The sequence below is a fragment of the Diadema setosum genome, chromosome 19 (genome assembly GCF_964275005.1).
Source record: "Diadema setosum chromosome 19, eeDiaSeto1, whole genome shotgun sequence".
Lineage (NCBI taxonomy): Eukaryota > Metazoa > Echinodermata > Echinoidea > Diadematoida > Diadematidae > Diadema > Diadema setosum.
Genome location: NC_092703.1, coordinates 6274138 through 6300517, shown reverse-complemented (window position 1 = coordinate 6300517; position 26380 = coordinate 6274138). Strand labels below are relative to the sequence as shown.

The following is a 26380-nucleotide window of genomic DNA, read 5'->3' as shown; positions in this document are numbered from 1 at the left end:
TGTTCTACCTGAAAGTAATTATCTTATGAATTTTAGGGTCAAGGGCCAGATGAAAATGGTAACAATTTACTATTCAATTCAGAAATTGCACTTTTTCTCCACACCTGTACCTTGAAAATTACTCAATGCCTAAATGTATTAATGGGTCAAAGTCAAGTTAAAGTCCTTAAATCCCTAGATACATGCTCTCCTATTCATCCAATTAAACCTACGTCAAGGAAGGTGAACATTCAACACATTTGTGACAAACTTGTCATTCCAATATTTTGCCAATTTTGTGAAAATGTAATCACACAGTGTCCACATGTACTATCTAGACCTATTGGGAAAATCATGCATTATGGCGGAGGCATACCAGTCGCCAAAGCGACATTTCTAGTCATTTTCGGATTAACGAACCTCTAGGTATAGGGAATTTGCGTGTTTCGGATTAACGACCCTTCGGAACAACGAACCTTCGGAATAGCGAACCTTCGGAATAATGAACAGCACCCGACTCTACCATTGGGTTTATCTGACTCTAGTCTTCATCTTGGGGAGAAATTGCACTCCAGTGCCAGCATGCTCACAATTCCAATCCGTACTCAATTTGATACTTATGTGTGGAGTACATGTACAATCAAACAGAATTGACAAATTTCCATCAACTCAAACATGAAATGAACTTGCAGGGTTTACAGGGGAACCTCACTGTAACAAGGATCTTTAAACCATGACAATTACCTTGCTAGATCGCGCCATAATAGGAAACAAAAACAGAGAAAATACAAAGATTGGGACCTGCAAGGTCACCATGTCATATAAAAAGGGTTTTGTCTTTACAGGTGCTTCCCATTACACCGAAGTTCTTGGGACCGGTAGTTTTCTTTCGTTATATGAAAATCTTTATAGCCAAAGGGATTTTTTTTTTTTTTTATACTGTAGACTGTAATCATAAATAATTGTGGGACCTGAATTTTCACTTCATTGTAACAAAATATTGTTAACCATGTTCATCATAATGTAACATGTATCTGACCTCATAAGAAGCTTCCACTTTGTATGTTGTTATAAAACAGGTGGTATCAGCAACAACTACATTTGCAAATTACTGTAAATGTGGAAATTTTTGCGGTGTTGAAATTTTTGTGCATTTCGTGCAACCAGAAAGTAGAGCGAAAGTAAGAGCACAGGAATATTTTTGCTTGCCGTATGTTCCTGTACTTGGTGTCTTGATTCTGCGAAATCAAAAACAAGCGAAACTCTTCTAACCCAGCTAATCGCGAAAAATTACTCATGCGAAAATATCCACTTTTACAGTAGATGAGCCAATGATGTCATCTGTATACATTTTTGTTTGAATGAAATGAAAAAGAAGAGGGTTGTATCCTCCTCGTATAATTGTTTCACAGGTATTCCATAATAACCTAGCAATGCTGACTTTCAAGGTGAGGGAATCATATTTGCCGACTCCTCCACAAGATGTGTGCTTCATATTTGTGTGTGATTGTGTGTGTGTGCGTGTTGTGTGTTTTGTGTGTGTGTGTGTGTCCAAGTCATCCGGAGGGTTGAAAGGTGATGACATCATCACTTTTCTGTAATCTTATTTGCATATTACATGTATGTGATTTCAACCAAATATCACTATCCCATCAATACATGTAAAACTTTCTAATTCTATGCTTTGATGAACGTCTCCCACTGTTTGGCATTTGACATATGAAAGTCAGCATTTTCTTCAAAACTTAAATGTCTTCCAAAATTGGAATAGCATTGCAGTACATGTACAACATTCTTTCTCAGAAAGTTAGCTGCTGTATCTAACACACTCCTGTACAAAATGCATTACACATACAAATAAGTTCATAGTCATTTATTACAGTTACGTAGTATTTTTTCTTTTGACACAAAACTGTTATTTACAGTTGCAATCATCAGAATATACCTATTCGTATTGTCAGGATGAACACAACATTACCATCATTGAGATAGAGCCATGCAACATAATTGCAATCCTTGTCATAAGCAGAAACTATACATTCAAAATAATGAATCTTCCAAAACAGTGAATTAAAGAAATCTTGAATTAACACTGACTGACCAAAAAGACAAAAATTTGGCATTCATAAGCTTAGCCCACTTCAACTGACCTTCAAATCAGTGGCCCAGTTTTATTACAATATACTTTTTGATACATAAAACACAATCCCAATATACAACACTGGCAAACCGCCTTGGCAACAGCATGTAAGCAACCAAGAAGCTGTGAGCACAACAACTGGTAAAAAATGCCTGCAATAACTGTCGTTTCAGTTAGGAATTAATGCAGGTACAGGTGACTCCCGTTAGAAATAAGTCCTCTAGTATGGCAGTTTTTATTTTGTAATAGGGAAATTTTGTTCAAGTATATAATGAAATCACACATACACACATCATGTGACATGACACAAGTTCTTCTCAGAAACAGTTTGTGACACAGAGAGCAAAGTGAGTGATTTCTACGGTATTTAAACATGGTGAAATATAAATCATTTACCCATGCAGAGATGCTACGTGAATGTTATGTATGTGTGTATATGCATATTATAATCTATACGCAATCTGCTTTTCTTTAACAGAGTACATTTCTTTGGTATTCCTTTATCAGTGGCGCTTAGAAATGACTTCTTTGTAATAAGAATTCTGCTAAAATGTTTCGTTGTAAGCAAATTTTGTACCACAGACTTCACTGACAATTTTGGGACTTGAATGTTTACTTTGTTGTAATTAAATTTCACAACGGTGCCTGCTGTAAAGGGAATGCCCTGTACACTGTAGTGAGAACCAAACACATATTTAGGTCACAAAAATTTACACCGAGAAAAGTCCTTCAATGTGAATGGCACATGTCAAAGATTGTATTCTCTTCTCCTCCTACCCCCCCCCCCCCCCCACCAAAAAAAAAAAAAAGAAGAAAAAAAGAAAAGAAAAAGAAAAATGTATCCAATTAAGTATAAAGACTAGGAATGTTAACTTTGGAAGTTCATTTCCCATTAGCAGAATAGACTCATGTACAACATACAGTGCACATACAGCGCAGTGGTTTCATTTTTGCATACATAAATGTATTTTGCAAGTTTATCAACATTTGCAAATTCAACAAAACACCAACACATTGCCTCCTATGACACAAATGCACTGTATGTCTCCTCCAAGGTGGGAAACACATAATTTTGTATCTGGAAGAGGGATCAAATTCATTTCTTGTTCACTGTGATTCTCCAACACAAATTCACCCATTTATCTTACATGTCCTGATTTTGCAATACATGTATATCATGATTGCAGAAAAAACAACAACAAAAAACAACAAAAACACATGGCTGGCATATACAGTAAATCAAAATAAGATCATTCATTGTCATCTCCAAACCTTTCACTTACATATAATTTGCTACTTCAAAATCATGCCACAAAGAAAAGAGAATGAAATATTGGGTAATCCTATTCTTCAAGAAAGTTTTATCACACTGACCGTAACAAGTAAATGTTAATGAAGATAAAGTAACAATACCCTGATCTTCTGAAATAACATTTATCTCCAAGACAACATGTCACAATTCTAAATCTGACAAGTGGAAAGTAAAAATAAGACCTGTTTTGAAATATATGATCACCTGCAAAAATAATTATCTTTCCACTACACATGGCAATATCAAGTAATAACTAGAATGTATTCTGAATCTAGAGCCATTAATTTTCTTCTCTCAACACAAGTATTTCACAATTGCGTAATTTCTACATATATTTCCATTTAGTGAATCAGCATTAAAATGGAAGTTCTGGAAGATAACAGAGAAGGAACACGTCAAGTCATGTTCATAAAAAATAAAAAACGTGCTGCATCCCTTTGTAATTCATTAACATATTTTTTTTTTTTTTTTTTCCGGTTAGTGGAACAAAGACTGTGTGAAGTACAAGTCTGGACATGGCAAAAGACTAACTTTATGTTAGAACTTACGTCTTGATAGATTGGTTATAGTGCTGGGGGGGGGGGGGGGCTGCATGGCATGGATATCTTTTTGCAGCCATATAATTTCTGTGTATATGTATGTGTGCGAAAGGTTTGTCAAAATATCAACCTGTGGGGAGACTAATAACCACTTCACTGCACATGTGCTTGTAGGAGTGATGTGTGTGTGTGTGTGTGTGTGGGCAGATTTATCATTGTACACCATGTATGCCCAAGTACAAGTACATATCCTTCATTCTCTAGTGTATGAAAATTCACGAAGTCTTGGCTAAACCATTATTCTAATCATATTCTTGTGTAAATGCACTGGCCAAGCAATTCTTTCATGCAGTGTGTGGGTCTACACACTTGTGCACAGAATGGATGATAAGACAATTTGTCAGTATAATTTGTACTCGATGTGTATTGATCTCACAGTGCCAAATATAACCTACACTTGTACTCACGCTTGATGACAGATATTGCATTCAAATATTTTGTAACAATTTTTCTCTCATCTGACATCACAACCAGAGCTTAACCTGACTTTGCTGTCACATGTCCACAATTGTCCTCCTACACATACGCGGCATGAGAGCACCAAAAAGCGTACAGACCGTACTGTACTGTGCCAGAGTGGTTAGCGCTCTGTAGAAAAAGTGTATCTCACAAGTTTTTTTGGGCAGTGACTCGGGTGGGTCATATGTTTAGTCGCAATAGGGTCATGCACCTGGCACGCCTGTGCTACAGGTGTCCCGAACAAATAGAGTCGACTTCTAGCATAATGACATACTGTGTGTTACACACATTCTTTTCGTGCCAATTTCTGGTACGAAACACTTTTGAACCACTTTGCATTCAAGCGCTCTGTGGCACAGTACAGTATGCTTTTGGAGCACATTAGAAAGTAGTCCACTATTGGCATGGTACGGTATGATACAGTACACTTTGGGAGTGTTCCAAGCGCTCCTCTGGTATGGGTACGGTACGGAACGTTCAGAAGAGTGCTTGAACGCATCCATAGAGGCCACAAAAATTCAGGAAAGTGTATGCTTCCAGCATAATATCAGCTTTCTACAGAGCCAACCTGCCTACAATGGTCACTCTTTCCATTATCCTTACAAGAGACCACTATAAACAGGGTATGACTTCATTTCTGCATGACATATACCAGGTACTGTTTTTTTTTTTTTTTTTTTCCATAATTGCTACTTTGGTAGACAAAAAATACTGTAAAGTTCAAATTTGACAATACTTGAATGAGGCTAAAATCATAATAAGATAAACTATTTAGACAATCAACCACAATCAAATAAATACAATTCACTGAACATACACTTAAAGGAAAAATGATAACATATGATCAACCATCGCATGCAGAACTTACATTTTCAATAAGTAAACACCGAAATGAAGAGAGATGAGATGCTATATTGCCTTTAAAATCTTTTCAAAAAGCAAGGAAAGCAAAATAGTCAAACCTGCCTTAGTGGCCACCTGTCTATAAAGTCTCCTGCCATATACAGCCACTAAGAATACCCCCCACCCATGAATAGAAAGGCCATGTTAAAGGCCTTGTATATAATGGCAACTTTCTTCATCTCCCTTGGGTGGCCGCCACAGACAGGTTTAACTGTATTCGATGCAAATCAAGGTGCAATACACATGACTACAGTGTATGTTGTATGCCTTGCATCCCAACAGCAACATCTCAATATGGGAATAGACAAATATTCCTTCACTTGAATAACTAAAATGCAATATACCCCTACATTTGGTATCTGCAGACGGGCTTTAGGCTACGTATCCACTACTAACTGTAATAAAGGTGATTTCACGATCAAAAATTTTCTATTGGTGCATGCTATTATGCACACTCCTCTACTGTAACAAATGTCTACCAGTAAAATGAGTGACTTGCTCAAAAGTAATATATCTGAAAAAAAAAAAAAGATTCAAAACTGAAATTAGCCTCACAAGCCCCTTTTCCTCCTCAAGAGGCATTGCATAAAATCTGTAATCAATCTTTACTCTTGCAATTAATTGCAAATTTGCAATTGACTGCTAGCTTGCCTCTTGCAGCAGAAAGTTGCAATTGATTGCAGGATATGTCTGATTCACCCAATGCAAAATACACTACTGATATTTGCAATCAATTACAACTCTCCTTTCTTGTAACGCTTTCTTAGTCTGAATAATCTATCCAATGTGAAATGGGTGTAATTTTCAGGCTATACGATAGTGTTGCATACCGTCCGACAGTCACTGATGATTGTGAGACTTAGCAGTGTGCTCAGCTGTTCAACAAGCAACATATCACAAATGTAAATTACGGCAATACATGCTGACGTACAGTCAGTCATTTGGCATACAGCTTTTCTAGAGGTCACAGATTGACCTTTATGTCATAGTGAAATGACGAGACGATGTATTCAACAAATTTATGGGACAAAATGGGAGGGCTATGAAAATGTAAAAACTCAGCAAGAGGAATAAATATCTCTCGGTGTAATGACTTCAGAGGCAAACTTTATAAAAGCCATTCCCATTTCCACAAAAATATACCATTTAAGTGGAATTCCATGTTAAAATCCATTGTTGTTTGCAACAATGTCATATTCTAAACTAAATTTCTCATGCCTATATCTGCTGTTACACACTGCTAAGTGAAGACTTTATCAATCAACTGATTCACTGAGTTACAGTCTCGGGCAAACAAAGAGCTAATTTCTTCACAAAAACAGTGAAGACATGTTGCAGAATGAGTGCCGATAATTTCAAAGCATACACATGGAATATGAAAATGTTTCATCGTCAGTTGAGCATTATGTACCAAATGTCACTACCAGTTCATTGCCAACTAGAAAATGTTGAAATCCTAATTCTGAAACAATTATATTGAACATATCTAGAGATGTACGAGCATGCAATGTGCTAAGAAATCTCCCCTTTTCTTTTTAATCAGTCATTGTCTATGACAATATCAATAGTTATCTATTTCAAAGAGAAGAAAGCATGATTTCTATGTGTGTTAATGTCTAGAACAGTGGTTATTCCCCCTATGTCACTGCTGACAATCAATAAAATTGGCATTATTCTCACTGGCAGTATGGAGAAGTAATGGTGGTGATATATCCTATCATGAACCTTTGACCCGTTGAGGACGGCCTGATTTTGCCACAACACACATTTCCCATAGACACCTGCCCGAGTATATTCGGGACTCGTCCTCAACGGGCTCATGAACGAATCACAGCTTTATTTTTTCTTTCTTTCCTCTCCAGCTTTTTGCACTTTCTAGGTGAAAAAAACAAACAAACAACAAAAAACGACCTAAACATTCCATCATTTCCTCACGCACACAAATCCATTGCAGGTTAAGGGACAATGTTATCTTCCCTCGATCACTTGATGGTGTGCATTCTTATCTTCCCAAGGCAAGGGGCAGCAGGATTTACGAAACAGTTACCACAATCTGAGTGAGGTGACCTGTTGCCTCTGCCTTGGGAGTCATATCGGAGACTTTTGCTTCATTAAAACCTCACACCATACCAGAGGATATGGATCCAATGTTTGAAACTCGCACTATGACCTCCGGAGATTGATCATGATGTGTGTGTGCTTCCTCCTCCTACTGGCCCCGCCTACTTCCCTGATCTCATGTTTATTCATGACATTTCTGCATGTGATTTCCATATCTTTAGAGATATCTACAGACCCATTTGGGTACACTGAGGCACAGTGCATGTAGATGGCCGGCTGGAGGACATTGGTTGCTTAGCAATGGCCTGATCTGAGGATCAGATTCCTCTCATTAGTTGCACAGTCAAACCACTGGACAGTGGTACCGTTCTGTCCAATGGCTTTGAACCACTTAGAAACTACAGCCATCATATTCTCACATTGGGCATATCACCCAAGGAAGTTATAGAAAAATTGAGATGCCAGCAAGTGCTGCCTCAATCACGAAAAATATCTTCTTCTTGACTCATTAACATTACTATTGTAATCTAGAGTTTCAATACAAACTGGCCATTTCTGTTATTATGCATTCAGTGTATCAAATAGTGTGGGAAAAATCAATTGTCCAATTACTTCTAAAAATGGTCTCTCAAAACTTCAGGTCAGAGCATTCAGCCTGCACTGCTTTCTAGGAGGTTTCTTTACAAAAATAAAGTTCTCGAGCAGAACGCCACCCAACAATCTTTTAGTTTTGTCGTTTTCTACTGTCCATTCTCTTCACTGAAAGTTCTCCTCTCCTCCAGTTCCACAATATAAAAAGAGCAAATTGTGAAATACCAAAATTTACTTCCACTTTTTTTTTTTCTTCACAGTGTCCCAACTTTTCTGTTTCATAAATCTGATGTATGATAGACAAATTAGCTTTTCAGCATATCACTGCCACAGCTATAAGCTCTTGGTGACACTCATGGACTTGTGTCTTCATTTTGGGCATTTTTTTTTCTCTCTCCTCGTTTTGCCACAAGCAGAAAAATGATGAGGGAAGAACCAAAGCTGCGTCTACTCTTCGTCATCACTCTCTTCATCGTCTGTGGTGTAGTCTGACACGGCACTGTCCTCCGCCTCATCCTCCTTGTCGTCGTCGGAGATGTCCCACTGCGGGTGGTTCTCTTCGATCTTCTTGGCTTCCTTCACGTCGACCTGATTTAGAAAAAAGTGCCACCAAGTTGTCAATTCAATTCATTTCAGTTCAATTCAATTCAATTCAATTCAGTTCAATTCATTTCAATTCAAATCAGTTCAATTTAATTCAATTCAATTCAATTCAATTCATTTCAGTTCAATTCAATTCAATCCAATCCAGTTCAGTTCAATTCAATTCAATTCAATTCAATTCAATTCAATTCAATTCAATTCAATTCAATTCAGTTCAATTCAAGTCATGCTCATTTCTTGTCAAATCAAAGCAATAAAACAATAGAATAAGAATACATGTTTCATGTAGCACCTTTGGATACCTACAACTATGTCTTTGCAGCTCTGCTCAATAATTCACTTTTCTTTCAAATTACTTAGAATATCAGCTGGGGGATATACTTTATATGTCACTGTGACACTTTCAAATTCTTCTTTAAATACTGCCAAAACAGCAACTTATTCGTTGACTATTCATAATACATCTCTCATAAAATGGAAAGAGAAATTTTTCCAGATTATAACTTTAAATCAAGACATTCATAGATGATGTTCATAGCCAATTTTTAATGAACCCCAGAACAAGTGTATAATTTACGAGTATAGAGAAGACGTATATACCTTACAAAGGACAGAAGGGAATAAATAATCTCACCTTAATGGTCTTGATGAGGTCGAGGTCCAGGTAGGAATCTGATCTGACACAGAGGGAGAAGTGATAGCTGCCCTTGGCTGGGGCTCTGAACTGTAGCTGGACCTGGTTCCCATGGAGCAGAAAGAGAGAAGAATGAAACGTGACTGCTCCTTTAATACAGTGAGCCTGGGGAGGTGTGCCCCAAACTGGTATTTATCTACTCATAGTGCCTTTTCCTATAGGCCTATCTATTATGCATTGGAGTCTGCCTGCAAGGGAAAGTTGCACTGTCACATAATAGAAAACAAAGATATACACACTGACACAGACCAACAAATAAACATCTATTATACTTTATCTATTTCACCACATCAACTTTGGAATATGTCAGTGATTTGAGAAATCCACCTGCACATTCCTTAAAGGGACTGTACAGTACTGGTTGAGGTGGGGATTCATGTTTTGAACATTCCTAAGTGAGATAATGAAAAGCCTCTTATGAAATATGAAAGAGCATGTAATTTTAAGAAGGAATCAATGTTTACTTGATGAAAATTTGTTTTCCAATGGCTGAGATATAAAAAAAAAAGTGCTAATAATAAAAGGCGACATGCCACAACTTTATTAGGATCTCTTTGTTTGACCTTGTTTTTGGATATCTCAGCCATTTCAAAAGCGATTTTCATCGAATAAACTTTTGATACCCCTTAGAACTGCATGCTCTTTGACATCTCATAGAGTGGTTTCTGAATATCTTGCAAAACGTTAAAAGCTAAATCCTCACCTCGACCAGAACTGTACACACCCTTTAACCCTATTCTAACTGGGGGGGTCAAATTGACCCCCCCTCGACGTTTCGCGCCACGATTTCGCAACGCGCAAAGATTTTACCGCGTCGTTTCACGACTTTTTTCATTGAAGTCTCCCCCATATTTTGAGACCAAATTTGCGATGTCCGGGTACACCGTTTTGTTGTTTTGCATATGCATGTCAACCAAAAAACAGTTCAAAGTCATGATATCGTGTGCAAATCCAATGCAAATTGTGTTTTTTGGTTAAATTGATATAAATTAGATTATTTCAACTTTTAACCTTTGAAATTAATCAATTCTAGTGTAGATAACCCTGAAAAAGTGCCCAAAAAAAAAATTGACAAAAATCAATAGAAAACAAAAGGTCGAAAAAACATTAAAATACATAAGAAATTAACAAACAATAAAAAACAAAAGAAATTGATTTCGATTGTGCTAATTTTTTACAAGAAAATTGTTTGATGTGTCTTGAGGAATTCTGACACAAAAATTTAGCAATCCTCCAGTCTTTTTAATGGAGTTATAGGTGAAAATATGATTTCATGCACAAATTTGCATAATTGATTTATCAAAAATAGAAAGGCAATATTTCTCTATTGTATGACCATGTTATCTTGTAGTTGACATCCAGCTCTATCTTCAGGCAAAATTTCGCGGCAATCGCACGATCGGCGGCCGAGATCTGAAGGGGGGGTCAAATTGACCCCCCCTCAGTAAAAACTTGGTCTCAAATAGCCCAGTTAGAATAGGGTTAACATGCCATTGGAATGGCATACATGGAAACACATACATATGTCACAGAAAGGACCAATCAGATATTGCTGCATGCATTCTAACCTACCCTGAATTCAATTTCAAGTGGTCTGATGTGAAATATACTCTTTTCACACAATTAATTTACCACAGTAAAAACTTTTTTTTTTCATCATATATACATGATGTTAATGTCAGTATAATTTAAGGATGCCAGTTAGAATGAAAGAGAGCATCTGAAATACATTTAAATGATGCTACTTTGTACACAGAAGAGTCTGAACTTTGACACAACCAGGGCCTGAATTCAGGCTTTTGCCTGAAAACTGGCAACCCTGATTAATTAAACTGCAGTGCAATCATTAAAAAAACATACAAAACAAAACAGAAGAAAAGAAAAAAAAGCTTTGGTTGTAGAAGGTCCCAAGCCACTGAGGAATCTTTCGCACTTACCTCCTTCTCTCCTTTAAGATCGTAGACCATGGTTGGAGCTGTTACTAGTTTGTGCGACCTCCTGTCTGAGAGGTATACCCACCACCACTCGTGTTTCACCTGCATCGAACAGAAATAAAAAAATAATTAAAAGGTATAACATATCATATGCACATGAAACAAAAACCCAGCTTTAGATGTTCATAAATCTGAGTTACGGATAGGAATAACAAATGTAAAAATCTGAATCAGAATAATTAATATTAAGTATTGTTAAAACACAAAATGTGAACAATAGTTATAATAAAAAGGTTTCTAGATTAAACCATCTAAAGTTTTGGTTTACTGAGAAAAATAATGATATCCCCTTATATTTTAGGTTACATTGCAAAATTGTTACATGGTTGGATGCTTTGTGATACAACTGACCTAAACATATGCATCAAATGTGGTATCTCGAATATTCTTAAATCACTGCTCCTGATGGTATTAAAACAATACCTTTAAGATCACCACAGAAGTAATAAGGACGTATTTGAGCCAACTGGAAGTATCATCAAAATATTTGATTCACACATTACTATCTCAGAAGAGATAACAAAAAGGGCTGAGATGATAGGGAATTTATAACTCTACCTTTTTGAAATACAAACAATAAATTACAAAAGAAAATGATAATGAAATGATGCAGAACAAACCACAAAAATACGCTCTCTGGGACTTGATGAGATACTTCGGGAAATTAATGTTTTGCTTAAAATTAGCCTATGAGTTCAAAAATAAAACACCTTCAATAGTAGTGCTGTCAATCAGCAAATCACTGTCAAGATTTTGTTTGTCTGTTGTTTGTAGCATCTTTGTGTTTACCTCTGGGAAGTAGGGAGAGTGAACCTCGTGCGATTCTTTGCTGATACCTTCGAGCACTTTCTCCTTCCGGGTCAGACCGGACTGCAGCTCCTCCCACTCCTCCTCGTCCTCTCCTCCTTCGTCCACCAGGGGATCCTCGTCACTGCTGCCATGGCAACAAGAACGATGGACAACAGATGTGACAATAGTACCAAGTTGCAGAATGAGAAAGAGTACCAAGATCATGCCAAGATTATATTGGCATGATCCTATAAACTTGTAGCCTTTCGCTAAGGCCCTCTCGCAGTATGGTGGTGGGTGAATGAGGGCAAATGAAACAAGCTCATCCAAGTTGGACAGTGCGAGGGCCTTTCGAGATCTGATTTGCATCCTTATGTTAGCCCTCTGAATTGCCATCTATTGCTCCCGAAATTGGGGAGCAAAAGTTCACCAACCTGTGTGTCTGTCTGCCTGAGCCTGATTTGCATACGGCGAATGCATGCCACAGACCTCCACAGGTGGTCAGTGATGCATGCAAACAGGCCAGATGACGCCAAGACGGAGGATGTGGGGAGCGCGCCATTCCATTGGTTGACTGGAGCCCAGTAGTATGACTATTCAGTAGGGTTCATGTGTCGTAAATAATGTGTAAAGCAGATCTCGAAAGGCACTCGTACTGTCACGCTCACTTTGATCGCTCATTATAGCCGTCATACAGCAAGAGGGCCTTGACAAATGGCTAACAAACTTGGTGTCAAGGAAATACATAAGTGCATCAGATACACCCTATTCTTTGCTGCAGTCAAAGATGACGATAATGATGGTGGCAGTGGATATAGAGATAGCTAAATGATAATAGCAATGAAGATGATGACAACAGATGGCAAATACAAAAGTAAAGGATGATGATGATTGTGACGATGATTGTGATGATGATGATGATGATGATGATGGTGATGATGGTAATGACGGTGATGACGGTGATGACGGTGATGACAGTGATGACAGTGATGAGGATGAGGATGATGATGATGATGATGATGTTGATGCGAAATCGCCAGTTCTTAGCTTGAAATTTTACTGATGGTATAAGTTACAACAGTAGTGTGAAAACAACAATGCATTGGGTGAGAATGAGGCTTTAATATTCTAAATAAATCAATGAGCTGATGATAGCAGTAAAAATGATGATGGAGATGATGGTGGTGGTATAGATGATGATAGTTACAATTTATTGCACATAACAGATTTGATTATGCTCAAAGTTCGTGACGGTAATGATGGCAAGAAGTCTGTTGATAGCCTAGACTGACCTTCCCGAATGCTGGCTGCCTTCCTCAACACTGTCATCCCCACTCATTTGGGCTGCATCTTGGTCAACCTGCCCATCAGACACAAGGAATAAATTTTTGGAAAATCACAAAAAGTACAAACAATTTTCGGTATCACCAAATGCGCGGAAAACTTCTGCGCATGCTAAAAAGCACTGTCACAAATGCACTGTGGGATTCCTCGGTGCCATTGTCACTTCCGGTTGTCTTGCAGAACATGTCTTAGTTCATATGCAATTCAACACAATTTTTGTCTGCTTTTCTTTCATTGCTGCATTTTTCTTCGATTAGAATTCAACTAAAAAGAGTTTAAAGGGTGTACCTGGTATGCAGTTCTGGTCGAGGTGAGGATTTAGCTTTTAATGTTTTGCGAGATATTCAGAAACCACTCTATGAGATGTCAAAGAGCATGCAATTCTAAAGAGTATCAAAAGTTTATTTGATGAAAATCGGTTTAGAAATGTATGAGACATCCCAAAACAAGGTGAAACAAAGAGATCCTAATAAAGTTGTGGCCTGTCGCTTTTTATTATTATCACTTTTTTGGATATCTCAGCAATTTCAAAACCAACTTTCATCAAATAAACATTGAATCCTTCTTAAAATCACATGCTCTTTCAAATTTCATAAGAGGTTTCTCATTATCTCACTTAGAAATGTTCAAAACACGAATCCCTTATCTCAACCAGTACTGTACAGTCCCTTTAAAATTTCATAATTTTACTGATTTGTGGTCACTACAGTCGTGGCACACTAATACAGGGCTTCAATAAACTAGTGACATGATGGAAAGAGAAGAAATCTTCAACAACAACAACAACAAAAAATACTCCCGTATAAAGACGAAACGTGACCCTAGTGCATTGTCGCCTGAGCTATCCCATAATGCATCTAAAATGCTGCTCTGCACTCAGCACCTAGGTATTGGTGATACCGAGAATTCTCTCTGCCCTTACAGTTTCATCTTTCTTGGACAATCTTATGGGATGGGTTACGCTACGGACATTGGCATGATTACACGGTACAAAGTACATCACAAAATATCTACTAGACATATGATAAAAAAACCCAATAAACTGAGGTCAATAAAGGACAGAATTGTTGGCTCACTGCAAGCACAGAAGTTCTTGCGCTTGATCTGAAAGTTGTGAGCAAGTAGGGCCTACCGTTTTTAAACACAACCAAGGTGATCATGGAAAAATTTACACAGGTTCTATGTAGGAACTAGGAATGTTGCTATGGCGACTGTTATGCCTCCGCCACAGTGAATGATTCTCCAAATAGGTCTATAGTAAGTATTGACAATGTGTGATGACAAATTCATCTACAAGGTGTAGCTGGCACAATATTGAAATGACATGTTATAATGTGTTGAGTGTTCATTTTCCTTGAACTATATTGTATTTGGGGATTTGAGGACTAATACTTGAATTTTGACCCTTTTATAAGTCTATGCATTGAGTACTTTTAAAGGTATACAGAAAAAGTGTAATTTCTGTATTAAATCGTAAATCACATTTTTACCTGGCCTTCAACCCTATGACCTTAAAATTCTTCAGAGAATGACTGTCAGGCAGAACATGCATATAGTTTCATAATGATACCTTGAGCCACTTCCAAGATATGGAGGAAGAAGTGAAATTAAGCACTTTCATTTGACCTTTGACCTTTTGACCTTTTTGGCCAAAAACTTCCTAGAGAATCTCTATTGGGTAATACATGCATTCATTAAGTTTCAAGAAAAATCCTGTTTGCACTGCATAAATATAATGGAAAAGTGAGATTTAGTGAGTTGACCTTGACCTTTGACCCCCTGATCTTTGACCTCATGACCCCCAAAATTCCCTAGATAATCAATGCCAGTCAGTACATGCATATGTACTATGTTCCATGAAGATACCTTGAACCATTTCCGAGATATGGAGAAAAAAAGTGAAATTTTCACCCCCTCATACATATACCTGCCAAGTTTCATTAGGATACCTGAAACGCTTGTTTAGTTATGCTGTCCACAAAATTGATTACAGACAGATGGAAGGACGGACGGACAGAAGGACGGACAACCCGAAAACATAATGCCTCCGGCGACACTTTGTGGCGGAGGCATAAAAAGTGACAAACTTATCATTTGTAAATATGCCATACTAACATTTGTAAGATGCTGCAATATTATGATCTAAGACTTGAGTTTTATGGCTTAGAAGATATATAAATAATCCAAATAATCAAATATACAATATACAAAGAGCACAAAGGCAAATTAATATTCTTTTCTGGGCATCACCGACAACTGAAAAGGCAATTGAGTAGGCAATTGAAAGCAATTGTTGAATTCATGCCCCTAATTTCACCCCATCAAAATTGAATATTCATCACATGATGCATAAAAGATCTTTACCGGCACCACTTCCATTGGGTCGTTGCTGGCACCATCTCCATGGGACGTGCTGTTTGCAGTGAGAGTGGCTACTTTGGTCGCTGCCTTTTTCTGTTGCTGCTGTTGTTGTTTCTTGGGCTTGGGTTTGTTGCCCGGGTTGCCGCCGCCTTTGCCTTTCTTCTTTTTTTGTTGTTTCTCCCATGCTTTATGCTTGTTTTTGCTCGCTGCCGGTGAATCCTGACACAAAAGAGTGATTACATGAATCAGAAATTCTTCACTTGATTCAAAGCGACATAATGCATCAGCTTGTCCAACATAGCAATTTATGGAACTCGTATTCTAACAAAGAATGTACCTGCGTAGATCTAAGTGACAAGACTGCTTCGTCTACACTTTGGGAAGCATTGTTTCATTGCCCCCCTTTATTTTTCGTAAAAAACAAAAGAAATAAAAAGAAAAATATGAAATGAACCCGGAAGTGGCACCAGAAATATTAGTCATGCCCCCCCCCCCCCCCCTTTACAGAATTCCTGGACCCGCCCCAGATACCCTCACACAATGCATGAATCTATCTGGCGATACAGATGACAGGGCGTTAAGAATCCACGTTCTACCATTCTTTCACGTAATCTATCAACATTTCTTGTTGGTATAAGAAATGGTAAGATGGAACGTATTTGACAGTTTCATGGAATTTCAAAGCCAATTATGGAGGACAAGTAGATAATGTCATCTGAAAAATATGCCGATTGTTGATTTGCTCTTACTCCAGCCGCCGCTAAATACCTGGAGGTCCCACCATGAGAACACACTTTTTTTCTTTTTTTTTAAATGCCAATTGGCATTTACATGCACAAAAGTCGACTGACCAATCAAACTTTCCAGGAATTCTGCTGTAGAATTAATCCTCTTGTCCTCATTCATTTGTCAACTTTGAATTTAACTGTGTATCTTACATTACAGAAAGAATAGACAGAATTTCTAAAGTCATCAAATCTGCTCAAAATCAGAAAACAAAATACAAACATTTTGCCAAGTATAAACAGAAGCGTTAACATTGATCTTCCCAAATGTCTGGCTAACTTTTTATGAACTTCTTAGAAATTTGACGATTTAGAGGTATTTGAAACTTCTGTAAATCAACATAAACAATGACATTTGACCAAAAGTGGACTCCATTGACGAAGAGAAATTTTTATTCTATATCATGAAATGCTAGCAATATATACTAATTACACAAATACTACATACTATATGCTCATTACACAAAAATCATAGAAAATACATCAAATATGGTTCCTTTACTTGAAGGGTTAATCCATTACCCAAAAACTTCATTGGAAATGACCATTAAACACTTCATTGACAGTGCTCTAAGAACTGAAGTGTGGACTCACCTTTTCCTCTGATTTTAATTCCTCCAGATCATCCTTGGCCTCAATGACCATTCCACTACTGTTCAGATCACCATCTGATGATATCTGTGGAAGAAGAATTATGCCATTTCCATCATGATCTTGGCAATTCTGTGGTTTTTTGTGACATATGGGGATCTAAAGAAATTGTACATGCCAACTTAACCCTAACTAGGCCGGGGGGGCCTCTGAGGCCCCCCCCCCCCTCGACGTTTCGCGCAATGTATCGCTATCGCGAAAAGCTATCGCTGCAACGTTTCATGACTTTTTTCTTTTGAGTCTCCCGCATCTTTTGACACCAAATTTGCGATGCCCCGGTGGGCGGTTCCGAAGTTGCGCATAAATATGTACATGCATGTCAGACCAAAAATTGCTCAAAAAATTTCATAAAAGCATGATTATTTTGGGGTTTTATTGAGTAAAATCAATGAATAACATATTTTCTTGTTCGGAACAATGTCACGGACAAATTTCATCGAAAAAACAATGAAAAACATAAAGTCGAAAAAACAGAGAAATACATAAGAAATTAAAAAACAATAGAATACTTAACAAATTTTTTTCTGATTGCACAATTCTTTTTCTCTTACATTTACTAAGGACACTAAGGGAATATTTACACAAAAAATGTGCCTGTTTTGAGCTTTATTTAGTGATTTATACCAAATTGTCTGATTTCATGCATCATTATGCATAAATTAGCATAACTTAGCATAAATGATAATTAAAAAAAAATTAACTTCATGGTACTTTAGACTACATCATAGGCAATGTGTGTGCCAATTTTCGTCGCGATCGCGCAGTCGACGGCCGAGATCTGGAGGGGGGGCCTGGGAGGCCCCCCCGCCGTATCATCTACCTAAATAGCCCGGCCTAGTTAGGGTTAAAATTCATATTGCAAGGCTACAGTTTTTTGTTTTTTTTGAAAGTGACATCTCATTATCATGATTATGACCATCTTCATCATCATCATCATCAGAGGCGGTGAGGTGAGTTGGCTCAGTCAGTAGTGTGTCTGCCTCACGATCATGCGGCCCAGGTTCGAACCCGAGTCTGGACTGAGCAATGTCGTGTGTAAGCATACCGTCCCCTCTAGCAAGAGGCAAAGCACTCTGTCCCTCGGATAGGACATAAAATGGAGGTCCCGTGTATGAGAGAGTAACAACTCATGCACGTAAAAGATCCTGCTTCATTCATTCATCGTAAAGAGCAGGGTGTTTAACCCGGTGAAGTGGTCCCACCTCACATCAAACTAGACCCCATGGAAGACCAGCTTAACGTAGCTGAATATGGGCTATCCAGCCATCTTCTCAGATGGAAAATGAACAAACAAACAAACAAACAAACAAACAAACAAACAAACAAACAAAATCATCATCATCATCATCATCATCACCATCATCACCATCATCACCATCATCACCATCATCACCATCATTGCCATCATCACCATCATCATCATCATCATCACCATCAACATCATCATCATTTAATGTTAATTCTCCCAATCCAAAGTTATGAGGTTAGAGTTTACTATTGTAAAGCATGAAGTCTCGATGCTCAGCAGAGGCATCTGTGCAGGGATCTTTTCATCGTTAAATTTTTTTTCTTTCTACACTGCGACATCCACTGCCAATAGTCTTAGTAGACGAAATGAGCTGCCTACATTGCAGCTTATCAATAGCAGAATGATTGACACCTGAAAAACACACACAACCAACATCTTGTTTGCACATAGGTATTTTACTCAGGAGGCATTTGAGAATGTGTAGGGGTCAGTGGATAAGAACATGGGACACTAGATCTTGAGGTCCCTGGTTGCAGTCCACAAGCGGTTGCGTCTTTAGGGAAGGTACTGAATCCTCATTGCCCAGACCTTCCGAGGGGACTCAAAAGCTGTCAGTCCCATGAATATCTACTACTGTAACAGTGGACATTTTTCGCGCATTTCGGAGCTAACACGAAAATAAAAGGATGCAAATATATATTTGCATGCCATATGTTCCAGTAATTTATGTCCTAATTCCGCAGAATTAAAAACACTTGACATCCATCTTCTAAAACCCAGCTGAGCGTAAAAATTTACTGTGTCCTGATTCTTGAACTTTGTTTTATCCAGCTGAGCACAAAAAATTTACTCACGCCAAAATATCCACTTTTACAGTAATCATTAAGTCCTTTCAAACTCACACCACATGCAGCCTTAGCACTTCAACATCATGCTGTGCAAGATACACAATTGGAGAGATTGAAAATACAATTATACTTCCTTCCTCTGACCCAAGTCTGTCCTGAATTCTAATCTCGATAGTAACTACAAAACCTTCATGGCAATCTTCCTTGATTCCAAACATTTCTCACCGTGAAGGTGTCCCTCTTCAGGTAGACTGTCGCTGTGACAAAGGCGCCCTCTGTGACGGTGGTCTTGTCGTCATCGTCAACGACTGCAATGTGACAGAATATTCAGAGTCCATGATAGAATGAGCGAAACTCAACTGGCAAATTCTGTACATGTATGCATAAAGAGTGAATTACCTTTCTCTCTCTTTGCTTAGCTTTATGATAACAGTCTTCTAGCTAGCAGTGTCATAATATCTACTTTTTATAAACCATGTCAAATTAAATGAGATATACTGCACCAGGATGATTAAAACATCTTTGAGACCAAGAGATGTCAAGGCTAACACAAATAAAAATATAGAGCTGGCCTAGTTTAGGATGACAGCTTTCTGCCACATATACTGTATACGGCGAATATTTAGCAGGGTTTTTATTTTCACGATTTTCACGAGTCAGGTGTTATTTGCGAAAATAATGACTCTGATCCCGATATGAACGTGACGCACACGTATACATTTCTCCATTCAGTGCAGCACTCCACGATCGCGAATTTAACCACTCGTAAAATTGTCGGGAAGCTCCAATTCACAAATTTTAGACTCACTAAATATATGCCGTATACAGTATTCCAGATTAGGGTGCTATTCTTCAGTGTTTGAATATATCACTGACGAACCTTCAAGCTTGATATCTGCATCCATAAGGGGTAAGGTGGCGCAAACATTTAAGACATCTTGGTACTGTCTCTCATCTAGATGTCTCAGGATGTACCTGGGATGGATAAAAACTGAAATAATCACTCTTGGAAAAAAAAAATACTTGAAGAATGAAATGTTTCATTGCAAGACAAGACAGACCGATTCCTGCAAGCGATATGTCAGTAGAAAGGAAATTGCTACAATGTTCCTACATGTGCATGGAACATTAGCTTTAAAGGGATCGTATAGTTTTGGTTGAAACCTATTTTCAGGTTTTTAACTTTTTTTGGTGAGATACTGAGAAACCTCTTATGAAATATGAAAGAGCATGTAATTCCATAAGGAATTCAACATTTATTTGATGAAAATTGGTTTTGAAATGGCTGAGATATTCCAAACAGAGCGATTCTAGGTGTGGGTCCCACACTTTTTTACGATCGCTTTGTTTTACTTTGTTTTTGGATGTTTCAGTCATTCCAAACCCGATTTTCATCAAATAAACTTTGAATTCCCCTTAGAATGGTATGCTCTGTACTATTTCATGAGTGTTTTCTTGGTATCTCGCAAAAAGTTAAAAGCCCAATTCTCATCTCCACCAATACTGTACCATCCCTTTAAATTTGGACAAGAGGGTATAAGATGGATATATCCTTTCAAAGTTTAAAACCTCTGAATATAACAGACATTGTGCTACATCCACAACATCCTACAATCAAAACCAAACATCAAACACATTGCAAAGGGGCTGATAGCCCCTAATAATACAGTTACTCTTTCTGAAGTCTTGTATTGGAATGGCTATTACTTCCACTACTACATATAATCACATGCATTAAAACCGAAGCGAAGTTCTCCTATGTTATTATCTGATTGATTTGAATAATTTATTCATAACCATTTGACTTTAAAAAATGAACCCAAAATATGATGAATTTTGGAATTTGTGAAACAACTCAAACATCATTCGATTTCTGGCATGGCGCCCGCTCACTGAGTCTACAGATTCTTACTACTGTCTGAAGCACATTCCAAGAACATAACTTCTTTCAAAACCCTTTCTAACAATTGTGATACATGTACATACATCAGTCCATGGATATGTTGATATAGGTGCATTACCTTTTGTCACTGTCTTTTAGCTTGATAAACTGAGCTAAACTTTTGACATTTCTCTGCAAGTAAACAAACAAACAAACAAACAAACACAAAATGTTATACAATCATATGATATAATGTCATAAAATTGTAAATGCATTATTTTCCATGTTACATAAAAAATAACAAGATAATTAGTATTATTAATCAAATTTTAAAATTTTAGGTTACAAACAAATATCGTATCATGGGGATAAGAATATCTATTACCTATGGAATCTAAGAACCTAGGGTGAAAACTTCAAATCAATTGAAACAAATCTAAATACACAAAGACATAAGACGAAGATGAAAAAGCTAAATACTGACAAGCAAACTGTCAGATTCATCAGATGAACAACCCCAACCCTCCTTGTTGGGCTCTATCAAGTATTCTGATAATATCATCCCGCAAAACTTAAGTCTAACCCAAAATAAGCAAAAAAACAAAAACAAAAAAAACCCAAAACCAACAAAAAACCAACAAAAATAAAAACACTTTAAAATAAGGGAACATAGAGCCACAAGTAACACATAGTTGGTATTTTGGTTTTTCAAGGAGTATCCTGCACGATAAGGGAGACTTGGCAGCTTTGTTAGTCCCTCCCATAAAGATGCATGGTTGTAATACGTGGCCGGAGTGGGTAGTAAACTCACCCTCTTGGACTGGCATAGCCTGAGGGTCTCCTCAGTGAAGTGTGGAAGCTGCATGAGGGGTGACTTGTCCCACGTGGCCTGCACTATCATGGGACTGAGTTTCATGATGTGCTCTATCGTCTCCAGCCGAGGCTCTTTGGATGCTGTCAGGAGAAGAGGGGGGGGGGGGGGGGGGAGAAAGCATCTATGTTATACAAAGATTGCAGTGTATGGGACTAATAAGTATACATACACAAATGTGTAATGTATACATATATAAACATATAAACATAGCTGAATAGGCTGCCTCACACTTTAAATAGTTTATAATCAGTTTTCTGTTATGTGCAATGTTTATGTATTTACAAACGATATTTGTGTAGTAGGCTATTTTTTTTTTCTTTCTGCTGAAAAAGAAGATCAAATTATTAAGGTAAACACTAAGTCTTAACCCTAACTTACCGGGGGGGGGGGGGGGGGGGGGGGGGGGGCAGGGCACAATGGCCCCGCCCCTCGATGAATTCCGCAACCATTCCGGCGCGCAAAACTTTTTGACCGCGCCGTTCGCTGACTGTTTAATTTCAAGTCCCGCGCATCTTTTGAGACCAAATTTGTCGCGCCCAGGCATACCGTTCCGAAGCCACGCCCCTTCAAAAAACTTTCGTCAACCCCAAAATTGCTCAAAAACATGATTTTGTGTACAAAGTCAATACAAATTGTGTTTTTACAATTAATTCATATAAAGATTCATATTTTTAATTTTAATGGCTGAAATCAATTTATTTTAGTATAATTATGCTTCAAAAAATGTGTGTGACAAATTCTGCTGAAAAAAACAACAAAAACAAAAGTTCGAAAAAACAGAGAAATACATAAAGAATTGATAAAACAATAAAAAACATAAGAAATTAATTTTGATACTGAAATTTTTTTTTACGCACAAATGTTCGGAATGTCAATAGGAATATAATTGCACCAAAAATCAGCATTCCATATGCTTTTATAAGCCAATTACAGAAGAAAATCAGTTTTTTTATTTATTTTTATTTGCATAATTAATTGATTTAAAACAGAAAATGCAAATTTTTTGAAAATTTAACTGAACAGTCTTGTAGATTACATCCGGCTTTATGTTCATGCAAAATTTTGTGGCGATCGCGCGATCAACGGCCGAGATCTGAAGGGGGGCCATAATGCCCCCCCCCCCAGGAATTCAAGCTCGCTAAATAGCCCAGGTAAGTTAGGGTTAATGGATTGTTACTCTCTTCAGTGTATGACATGATGCATCAAGCATCTGTTGATTATTCCAAACCTCTCCAGAAACCGCTTGCAATTTGGTCACTTCATCTTCACTTGTGCATCATGCTAAGACATGGCGACCACTGAGTACAAGCATCGAAACACAGGGTGAATTTGGATCTCAGTCAATTCTCCGATTCAAGCAGCTGTTAGGCATCCCAGTGAAACATGACAGCTAGTCTAGTCTAAGTGATAGGAGATCAAGGCCACTCACGGTTTCCTCGATTGATTTTGTGCCACAGAATCAGCTGTGCCGCGGAGTTGACCATTTCTTGGATCAGCTGGGGACATTTCTTGACTATGAAGAGACGATCTGGAACAACGAAATATCGAAGAACCAAAATAAATAACTCCCATGTGTCTATACTAATGCTACAAAAAAGAAAACCTTAAGGTGCAAAACATATCAAAACAAAGTTTCTCTCTATATAGATAAGCTCATAAACGGATCATGAAGATAGCTGTTGCAATTCTCCAGTAAAGATCAAAGATTAGGCCAGAGAGTGACAGAATGAGCAAATAAGGAAGAACTCTTACTACCATCATGACAAATTTCATGAAGGTGTTGTAACATGGTCCGAGCAATTATCAGAAAAGTTCTGCTGAATAATCTAGGATGATTCTTGTTCACAGTGTAAACATGAAACCAAAAAAAATAATAATAAAAGAGGTGAAAAAGACTGAACAAACAAACAAACAAACAAACAAAAGTGTGTATTAAGCTACCGTAGTTCCATCAAACCAGGTGGAATCAGAAATCTCTTTCCTCCAAGTTTCTATACAGCTCACCTTGGTGTAGAGTTTTTGGTGGTAGTTCTGACCGAGCCAAGTGGGCATAGATGAGTGTTCTGACCTTCAGGCTGTACGGATAGCAGAAAGGGCGCTCCTTGTTTTTCAGACCAATGTCATTGGAAAACTCCCGTACGAGCTACAGGAACAAGGATGAAGGACAAACCATTACATTATTACGGAGGACACCTGTATGCTCATCATTCAAGATATCAATAAGTAAATGTAAGTATGCACTACTACAATATTGCTGGTTTTCTTTATGTTCTATGGGAGAGGGGCATTGCTGTGAAGGCACACAATTTGCATGTTTTTTTTATTAAATAAACTTTGCATAAGTATTCATTATTTTGCTCTTTATCTAATTATGGAAAGGAACGGCTTAAAGGGGTACAGCCATTGGAATAAAAAGATAATTCTGGCCATTCATGCTGTTTAATAAAGGAACGTGAATGATGCATTCTATGACAAACTAAAGAAGTAAGATGTGCAAGACCACAAGTCTCACATACACACATGCTGTAACAAAGACTGTAAATGCTATATATTTTGCAGCGTTTCTATTTTCCGTGAGTGGACTTACATTCCCAAAAATTAACAACTCACAACAACATTTCCCCCGATGCACAAATGCACTCTACATCATTGCTTAGGTTGAAAATCACTAACTTTTCCTCTGAAAAGAGAAAGAAAAATAACAGAAATATTGCTATATGTATATTAAGTCATGTTTGCCAAATATATGGCATACATAATATTGTTTAATTTTTTTTTCTATTCTCATTTTATTCTTGGAAACACCATAGATGCAAACAACTGCCAGAGAAGAGAGTGAGGGCAAGGAGAGGATTCCAAATGAAGCACTTCATACTCACCGGAGGAAGCTCCTCATTGTCACTCGGTCTGTTGACGACCTCGCTGTTGTGACTTTTCTCAAACTCAAACGATCCTGACAGGATCATCAAGGCACCTAAAAGCATGAAGGAAAAACACACACACAAAACAATGAACAACACATCATAGAGCTAAAGATCAATTTAGGTAACATTTGTTTGTTTGTTTTTTGTTTTTGTGTTTTTCAGGGGAAACAGCCAAAATTTTGGCTAAAAATACCTGACAACCGAGAGAGTTTGAGTGTCTCATATCTATAGGTCCTGCTATCACAACATGGAATATACACTCATGCAATACTGTTGTTGGTTTGTCACCCACTGCTTTGTTCAAAGCTATATGTGTAAGGACTGAGAGACAGAAGAAGCAAGTTCTGAGTTACATTTTTCACATTAGTAGATAAATGTCATCAGGGAAAAACTACATAATAAGACACATAGTTGTAATAACCAATGCCTTGGATTTGACAACAAAATCCCAACAATTTCTTTACACTGCAGTGAAAGAATATATTTTATTATTCAAGGGAGTCCTCTAACATACAAGCACATTCATGATATATAGTTTTACAACTGTTCTGTTTCTTTGGGAAAAATTCAGGGCCTATTGAACCGTCGTCAACTGCAAACTGGTCAATTATGATTGGATCTACAAATTTCAGATTATCAATACTCATATAAATTGCACGGATCGTTCCCATATCTTTGAACTACCACTCTCTTCCTTCACTAAAAAAATCTCACAAATATAAACACAATACATACACAAACTAACACACTTTATTTCTCATTAATAACAGAATCTTCAACATCATAGACACATCCACTAGAGTCTGCTAATGATATCAAGCTTTCCAACAATGCCTCAATCGGGCAGAAGAGTGAGGCAAGCATGCAAGCAATGACAAAAGGGGATAACTCACGCTTGAGGTTCATGCACGGCGTCTTGTTGAGAAAGTGCATGAAAAGCTGAGTGGTGTCTATCAGGATCTCCACGGCCGTGTAGCGAATTGACCTGTACCACCATGTACCCTGTGGGGGGACAAGATAAAGTGTTGGTTGATGAAAGGTAAAATACCAATTATCTATCAATTTTTCTTATGGGCATTCAAAGAAACAAAAGAAGAGTTACTCTTGTGTTCTCAATACAACTCAGGAGTATGAATATATTTGCATAACTATGTCAGAATATTTAATGTGAACAAAAGGAATCTGTGAATGCAACATCTTTATTTCATATCATGTCACATCAGTTTTTACACCTATCCAGCTTTTGTGCTACTTTGATTTATCTGGGAATATTTTAAGTGTTACGAAATAAGCCACTATACACATGTTCAATTTCTAGCAGGGAATGCGTTTTTCTTG

General features: G+C 37.6%; 1 protein-coding gene across 1 annotated transcript in view; it reads right to left on the bottom strand.

Moving 5' to 3' along the window:
- Positions 1-8321: 8321 nt before the first annotated feature.
- Positions 8322-26380, bottom strand: part of LOC140242678 (translocation protein SEC63 homolog) — a 28722-nt gene continuing 10663 nt past the window's right edge. The window contains exons 8-22 of the mRNA XM_072322437.1: positions 25936-26044; positions 24998-25092; positions 24123-24261; positions 23548-23646; positions 22056-22198; positions 21384-21436; positions 20243-20337; positions 19588-19670; positions 17209-17292; positions 15833-16048; positions 13417-13484; positions 12125-12269; positions 11279-11377; positions 9282-9383; positions 8322-8632 (exon numbers count right to left, since the gene is read on the bottom strand). Of these exons, the coding sequence (XP_072178538.1) occupies positions 8492-8632; positions 9282-9383; positions 11279-11377; positions 12125-12269; positions 13417-13484; positions 15833-16048; positions 17209-17292; positions 19588-19670; positions 20243-20337; positions 21384-21436; positions 22056-22198; positions 23548-23646; positions 24123-24261; positions 24998-25092; positions 25936-26044 (1671 nt within the window). The 3' untranslated portion in view covers positions 8322-8491. The remainder of the gene's footprint in view (positions 8633-9281; positions 9384-11278; positions 11378-12124; positions 12270-13416; positions 13485-15832; positions 16049-17208; positions 17293-19587; positions 19671-20242; positions 20338-21383; positions 21437-22055; positions 22199-23547; positions 23647-24122; positions 24262-24997; positions 25093-25935; positions 26045-26380) is intronic.